Raw genomic sequence first — 7,937 nt, forward strand, 5'->3', positions numbered from 1 at the left:
ATCAGAGGCCAGTGACTCTGAAGACAATCACTTGCTCATTAAGGCTCGATGCACTACACGGCATCTCTCAGGGAGCAGCTCTTTTTCTGACTTTGCATTAAAAGAGGGTTTAATATTTTTGCAAATTTACAAACATTTAATTATAAAAGAATAACTTTTTAGGATAAAAATGGCATACGCCACCAACGTATGCTGGCAATGGAATCTGCCCAGACAAGGCTTTGATAAGTGTGTGTATGTGTGTATGTGCGTATAGAGCATGAATTCACTGTCCAAATCTCTTTATAGACCAGACTATATGACAAGCATTGTTACAAAGCACATGAAGAAAAACTAAAAATATATATATAGTGTATGTCAGTGTGCTCTTGTCACCAATGTACACTCATGTTTACTGCTTATTTTGCTGCTTTCCGGACAGTGGAGGAAGTCCACTAGTAAGCTGTGAATCAAGCGCCATCGCAACGCCCCTGGGACAGTGAATTCCGACTCTGAATATGAAGTTTTTTTCTGTGATGTTTTTATTTTCCCTTGTTAGACTGTGAATCAGAAGGGTGGGATGGGGTAATGAGAGGGGATGTGCTGGCAAGAACGAGTGGCAACGCAACACTGTAAGTAAGATACTGTAGCAATAAGAACTGGAGGCATTTACTACTGTCATGTTTGCAATGTAAGATTATTTTTTATTTTATTACTATTTACTATTATTATTGTTCTTATTATGACTACTATTCTTCTATTACTATTAGCCTATTGTTGTTCTGTTCTATTTGCATGACGTTTCATTGCAATGAAACATTTGGGGCTTATTTGTGTTTTCTCTTCTCATGATGGTGTGAGTTTCGTGGGAGATGTTATTGGCAGGGTGGGCGGTGGGTTTAGAGCAAATTCCACGTCAATTCAGTCAGTTCAAAGCAACTTTTTTTTCACAAGCTGAAAGAATTTTTAAATAAAATGCTCTTATTTATACACAACCACTTTAAAATTTGTTCTTCGATTTGAAATGATTTTTTTTTCTCAACCTTTGAATGTGTGAGTTGGTATAACCGGTCAGTGAACGGGCCTTTCTGAACTGGCCTTATTGAACCGGATCAGAGACCCTTAACCTGCGGCGGGAGGGAACAAGGTGGGGAGGTTAATCTATTCTGAATGTTATGGAGTATCTTGTTCAGTGTGAGGGGCTGAACACATCATGCGCCTTTACCACGCCATCAACACAGACCGACATCGCAGAGCGCACAATAATACCAGTCGTCGTTCCACGTGACGGCTGGGACAAATTTTTAATACATTTCCTACACTTAGTCAAATACACTCCACCCCAAACCTCCTCCTCCCTTCCCTGAGAAAACCTGTATGTGTGTGTGTGTGTGTGTGTGTAAGGGAGAGAATGAGACGTTTGCTCTACCAATGCTTTGTAAACTTTCTTGATGCATTACACGTGCGTGCAATTGGAGTAGTGTTAAAAATTGTTAATTTATTGTTTAGAATGTCTTTGCATCCCAGCAAGAGCAAATAAAACAAAATGTAGCAATCTGTAACTGAAACCTAAAAGGTGTTCGGGCTACAGAACTTCTTTTACACAGGACTAAAAAAAATCAATAAACTTTTTTGTTTGTTTGTTTTCAAAGTGCCATAGCTAGTAAGGGAGGAGTGATTGGCAGAGTGCGGCGTAGATGCTTTACTGTGTGTGTTTACTTAAGAAACCAATCAAAAAAGGGGAACTCCAAGGAAACTGTGTATCTGATTACACTGACGACCCGTTTTTACATTTTATGCTTTTTTCCATTTGGCGAGACTGGACTCTGCCAGACTCTGAACACTGACTTTACTATAAACTCATAAGCTCTGCTGTATATTTTTTATTTTCACGTGAGAATGAAAGAGTGTGTGTGCGTGTGTGCATGCATTCATTTGCATTAAAGAGAGCCACAAACGCCCAAATTTGATGGATCAGATCGGGTTGAAGTTCAAAGCTATGCAGGGCCCTTACTGAGTCCTCCTTTGAGATGTATATACAATGTGAAGGTCTGAAGTGATTTTTGTTAAATTCTATATTTTATCGCTTTTGTAGACATTTTGTTGTGGGAAGAAAAAAAAATAAAAGAAATTTTATGGGTGCATTTCTGCCTGGTTTTTCTGTCTCACACTTACACAGTTAGATTTTCAAATTTTATTTTAGCCAAACATGAAACAATTTTATCCTTGAGACATTAACCCATAATGTATATGTGTATGTTAATTAACAGTAATTTTCACTGTCTCAATATCAAAATATTTATAGACAAAGTGCAAAAAATAGTCATTTAGACTTTTGTGAAGTCTTGAAATATGTTACTACTGCATTTCCTCTTATGATTTATGAGATACAGCTTAATGATATAAACCCTTTTTTATAAAAAATAATCTGCAACACTCCTTTCCTCCTGACAGTATTTACTTAATATACTGAAAGAATATATTAGCATCCTTTGTTCAAATTATAGTAATTAAATCTCTAGTGTCCAGTCACAGACTCTTCTATATTCCGGTTTCCACTGCAAAGCAATCAGGGATGTTGCAGGACACCAATAGAGTATTTTGTGAGAACATGAGTGTTAGGGCAGAAGTGTCTCAGTACATGTGTTGGTAAAAGTGTGTCTGTTTTCCCCTACTTCCTGGGTGAAAGGTTATATGCTAGTTTCATCGTCCTCCTGTTCTTCTTCCCCCGATGTAAACTCTTTTTCGCTGCTGTTCTCGTAGCTGTCTGGATACATCCTTAAATCTGAACAACAGAAACATCAGTTAGCAATATGTCGCTCCAATAAGACAGTCATTACCACAAGAAAGAGAATACTGACAGGCCTGGGAGGAAGTCCATGCATCCTGCATGAATTATTTGGTTTGATTTGTTGAAGAAATTTTGGAGAGGACACAAGAAGAGGAAGAGGAAACACAACGCACCTTTGAAATATCAAAACAACTGTGTCTGAATGTTTGTGTTTGTGTGTTTGTTTGCTGGGCTTGTTTGTTTTTGAGCACAGTTTCTTTCCGAGCAGCTATCCTCTAGATGCCAGTATCGTGCCTACCCAGAGACGTTAATTAATAGCTAATCAAAGCTAATGTCTCAGCAGCACATCGCCAGCACAAAGACATGATTAATACGTAATCAAAGGCCGTGGAGCACAACGCACAAAGCAGGGCCCACCCCCATGCCTCAAACACTACTGTTGTTATAGAAATAAACGAACACTCGCGGCTTAATTAGCTGGCTGTTGGTGTGTGTTGTCTTCATTTGAAGTTGTTGGGGAATAATCTCAGAGCCAACGTTGGCCTCCTGAGTGACGACACAGAGGTGACATTCGAATACATTATGCACATACACGCACGCACCAGAAAAAAAACAATGATGACAAAAAACCCTAAGCAATGCAAATCACATATTGGTTTAGACAAAAAAACGTATTATTCAAGTAACGTTAACTTGCACACATTCTGTCTGTCTCTCTCTCTCATACACACACACAGCAATACTGACCTGCTAGGCCCAGTCTGCGGCAGCAGGACCCACAAGAGTGTTTTTGCAGGAAACCGCTGATGGCAGCATCTCCAAGGTTATCAGGACCAAAAAGCATCTCACCCCTGTTACTGCTGCAAAAGGGTGATAAAAACGCTGTTTTACCAACATATAGTTGAGACCATTTGGAGTTCTGAAATCAGAAAGGAAAAATGGCTGAAACCTGGTTTAATTAATAATCTTGATATGTGGCTAATTATTGTACCTTTGATCGTCTGCCATAATGACCGTTGGATCGGTCAGTGCCTCTCCTACTCCTGTCAAGAAAAACACAGAAAAGAAAGAAAGACAGATAGGTAGATACAAACTCAACAACTCACATGTGTGTAAAGGAATCTACCTTGTATATCGAGCACCAGAAGCTCTCTGCCTGAGTACTCATATGTCCAGTGGGAGAATGCTAGTAGCATTTCTTCTAGAGAACAGCAGGGGGAGATCTCTTCTCCAGTGTTGTTGTTGTACTTCCTGAAGTCACCAGACATGTTGCTCTCGATAGTCAGCCACTGGCCATTCGAATGCCAGAGGACCAGCGATACATCTAAAAACCTGTTGAAGAGAAAAGACAATTAATACACGCAAAGTCACACACAGATGCATATACCAGAGAAAACACTGGTAACACTCACATACGCACCTTGGCGAGTGGTGCATATCATCAGGTTTGACTTGGTTGAACACTTGCATCATCTTCTGGGCAGCTCTCTGCTGCTGGATTTCCTTCAGGGAAGCCAAAGAGAAGTTGATCATAAAGTTAAAACTATAGAAAGCTCCAGAAAATTTTTTATTGTAAATATGTAAGCGCCATCGCCTCCTAGAAATGTCATCAACAACTATAAAGTGCTTCCCTCCCTATGTGCACTTCACATTTGGTACACTTACCCTTAAACAAAGTTGCAGTGCCGTGCTGCCATGGAAGTACCTCTGCCAGGCACGAACCACCTCTGGTTTGAAGGCTTTGACAATATATACAAGACCAGGTCTGAGCACGTCCCGTTCTGCCCAAGTACAGAGCACCCTGCTGCCACGCCGGAGACCCCCATCCAGAGAGCCCTCTTCACTGGAAAGTGGCTGCAGCATGGCAGAAAGGCCTCGTGACGACCAGGAGGAGACCGTGCCAGATTCAGTGTCAGAGGTCACTTCCTCCAAAGAGTAGATGCTCACCTCTTCACCTCCTGCAGAATTAAGATGTCAGTGTGAAGAGCATGGAAAGAGATGGAGAGAAATACAAGAGATACATTTTGCAAAGTAAAACAACAGTAATAAACATACAATAAGGTGACTGTGACACCAAACAAAAAAGTTACCCAGAATGGAAACAGGAGTGAAGGGAATGGTGTGAGCCAGTCTCATCAGATTGTTTCTCTCCATAGCTGTTAACACACGAATGCAACATGGTCACAATTACACAGGAAGTAAAATATAAGTAAAATAACTTCCCAGAAAAACAGGTGCACAATGGACAATTCCAGGCAGAAAAATCTCTAGAGCACCACAAAAATGTTGATAGCCACAACTGATCAAAATTTTCTGTATGCGACCCTTAATACCTGAATAGTGCGGATACAAATTGTCAGTGGACTGGAATGAGGGGCTCTTTGCTGCAGCAAGCAAAAAAGGAAAAGGAAAATACATATACAGTAAATCTCAAAATAATGATTAATTAATTTTTTTATAGGAAATGTATCCAAACTGTATGTTTAGAAATACCTTCAGGGGTAATCCCACTCTGTAAACTGCAACAGAAACAGAGAGAAAACAATTATTACAATGTTCAGGTGTTTTAAAATTCATGGATATTAGGGGAGGCCAAAAGAAAGGCAGACTTACGAAGACCTACGACTCATGGATCTGGCCCAACTGTTCCATACTGAATGAGTGGGGCTCCACATATCCTGAGGGCCAATGGAAACATAATCAGACAAATCTCACAAACATATTGTACACTCAATATCTCATATGTCTTCAATATTTCCACAATTACCACAATATATTGCCCACTTTGCCACAGATTTACCTGATAGGAAAACACTTGCTTCTGCATCAAATCCACTGATTCGAAATCTGAAACAACATTGATCATTTCAATTATTAAATCTTTCAAACAAAACTAGTACCGTAAGCAACTTGCACATTTTATTAGGTCACTGTTCCTTTTCTCTTTATTTATATGCTGGGTTTATTACATATTACATTCAGACAGGCCAAATAGGACATTTATTATTCTCACATTCTCCATCTTGTCATTTGCCTTCTGGTGCCACTGTGCATTCAGGTTCAAAGGAATAAGGTATGCTTACAGTTTTATTAATTACTAATAGCACTGTTTATTTAAATGGCACTGTAGGTCCTTACTGAGCTGACTGAGGCTGGTTGAAGCTGACCAACATGTAGATTCTTCTCTCAATCTCCGGTGCCTTTTCCAGCAAGCATCAGACAAATGGGACTGTGTGGTTAGGTAGAGAGTCATAGAATAAAAAAGAAAACAATTAGCAGCGTTTCAATGTTTTGACCCATGCAATATTCAATAGGATTGTCTGAAGAACTTTACAGTATCTGGACTGCTCTCTTGTATCTTCACTGTCTTCCTGTTCTGGTTTTTGCCCCTGCTGTCTAAGACTTGACTGAAGTCAGAGGACTTGGACCACTCTGCAAAAGCAAAAACACATCTGTTAGAAAGTGTGGCTGCATGATAAGAAAAAACGAAGATTTAGTACACAAAAGTAGAGATATAGTTATTTTTGATTATATGCAGGGACAGACATGAAGAAAGGAATGCTGCACATCTGAATAATACATGTTTACATGCCAGTTATAATACTTTTTCAAACATGATTTTTTTAAATCATCAACTAAAAATCAACAAATAATTATGTTTTCTAACCCATGCATTACAAACTACAATAATACCTCTGCTCCTGCTGCAACATAGCGATGTGTTGTCCCTTAAACTCCTCCCATCAGACAAACTCTCTTTGTTCAATAGTTCGTTAAGAGAAGAAAATGATCCCCTCATTGGACTCAGGGGTGCGCCAGAGAAAAAAATGTTCTCCACGCTGGATGACAGAGACCTGCAGTGGCCGTAGGGACGGTCTCTGGACAGACACGTCCACCTGTGGGATTTCACAGGTCTTCCCCATTGGCTGGAAGGTCTGGACAGAGAACTTGGTTGGCTGTCATCCTGAGAAAAGGCAGGATTTACCAAACCCTCAGAGATGTCTCGAGGGTCAGACAGAAGGACAGCGTTGCTAGAGGCTCTGGATACTATATTAGACAGTTGTTCCTGTGCCTTATCTTCCTCATGCTCTTCCTCTTCTTCCTCCTCTTCTTCTTCCTCCACTTCTTCCTCCTCTTCCATGGAAGTTTCCTGACTAGGATACAGGAATGGGTCACCTGTCAAGAGTTTATAATGTGGTGACTCTACGCCTCTGGGAGAAAGAGGAGACCCGCAGCGGGACGGTCCACATGAGTGACAGGGTGTCTGATCCCTGAAACCACCGAGAGGAACTCCGCCTCCGTAAAAGTGAGAGAGGGAAGCATGGGAAGCAGGTCTAGAAACTCCAAGCCAATTATCACTGGGATAATCAACAGTAGCTGCCTGTGAATCCTGGTGGAAAAAACATTTGTTAAGCAAAATAGTTTACACTGTAGAAGAAGTTATTATGTGGTAGTTTTTATTGTTATGAAGCTGAGAGACAATTCTAGATATTAAAATGATGACGTGATACTTCATGAGTCTCTGTAAGAAAATTCTCTTTTAGCTTGGCTCCGATCAAAGGTCAGGTTTGGATCATCCTCATTCTTCTTTTTTTTAACAGCTATCATTATGAAATGACATCCTATTGCAGAGACTGGACCACTTCATTGGCATTATAGGAACCGCTCTAAGCTGGTTTAAGTCCTATATATCAGAACGATTTCAGTTTGTACATGTTAACGATGAGTCCTCCATGCATGCCAAAGTTAGTCATGGAGTTCCACAAGGATCTGTCCTCGGACCAATCCTGTTCACTTTATATATGCTTCCTTTAGGCAATATTATCAGGAAATATTCCATAAACTTTCATTGTTATGCAGATGATACTCAGTTATATCTATCGATCAAACCAGATGAAACTAATCAGTTAGCTAAACTTCAAATGTGCCTTCAGGATGTTAAAACCTGGATGACCTGTAATTTTCTAATGTTAAACTCAGATAAAACTGAAGTTATTGTTCTGGGGCCCAAGCACCTCCGTGACGCATTATCTAAAGATATAGTTTCCCTTGATGGCATCGCCCTGGCCTCCAGCACCACCGTGAGGAATCTTGGAGTTATCTTTGATCAGGACATGTTGTTTAAGTCTCACATTAAGCAAATTTCAAGGACCGCCTTTTTTCACCT

At 40.2% G+C, this 7,937-nt stretch overlaps 1 protein-coding gene across 1 annotated transcript in view; it reads right to left on the reverse strand.

Moving 5' to 3' along the window:
- Positions 1–1,457: 1,457 nt before the first annotated feature.
- The window catches only part of trpm6 (transient receptor potential cation channel, subfamily M, member 6), a 23,353-nt gene continuing 16,873 nt past the window's right edge, over positions 1,458–7,937 (reverse strand). The window contains exons 27-40 of the mRNA XM_046034128.1: positions 6,464–7,160; positions 6,105–6,202; positions 5,909–5,999; positions 5,571–5,617; positions 5,384–5,448; positions 5,264–5,289; positions 5,104–5,154; positions 4,861–4,926; positions 4,436–4,728; positions 4,191–4,273; positions 3,897–4,102; positions 3,762–3,813; positions 3,518–3,630; positions 1,458–2,764 (exon numbers count right to left, since the gene is read on the reverse strand). Coding sequence (XP_045890084.1) covers positions 2,670–2,764; positions 3,518–3,630; positions 3,762–3,813; positions 3,897–4,102; positions 4,191–4,273; positions 4,436–4,728; positions 4,861–4,926; positions 5,104–5,154; positions 5,264–5,289; positions 5,384–5,448; positions 5,571–5,617; positions 5,909–5,999; positions 6,105–6,202; positions 6,464–7,160 — 1,983 coding nt within the window. The 3' untranslated portion in view covers positions 1,458–2,669. The remainder of the gene's footprint in view (positions 2,765–3,517; positions 3,631–3,761; positions 3,814–3,896; positions 4,103–4,190; positions 4,274–4,435; positions 4,729–4,860; positions 4,927–5,103; positions 5,155–5,263; positions 5,290–5,383; positions 5,449–5,570; positions 5,618–5,908; positions 6,000–6,104; positions 6,203–6,463; positions 7,161–7,937) is intronic.

The sequence above is a fragment of the Micropterus dolomieu genome, linkage group LG21, assembly GCF_021292245.1.
Source record: "Micropterus dolomieu isolate WLL.071019.BEF.003 ecotype Adirondacks linkage group LG21, ASM2129224v1, whole genome shotgun sequence".
NCBI lineage: Eukaryota > Metazoa > Chordata > Actinopteri > Centrarchiformes > Centrarchidae > Micropterus > Micropterus dolomieu.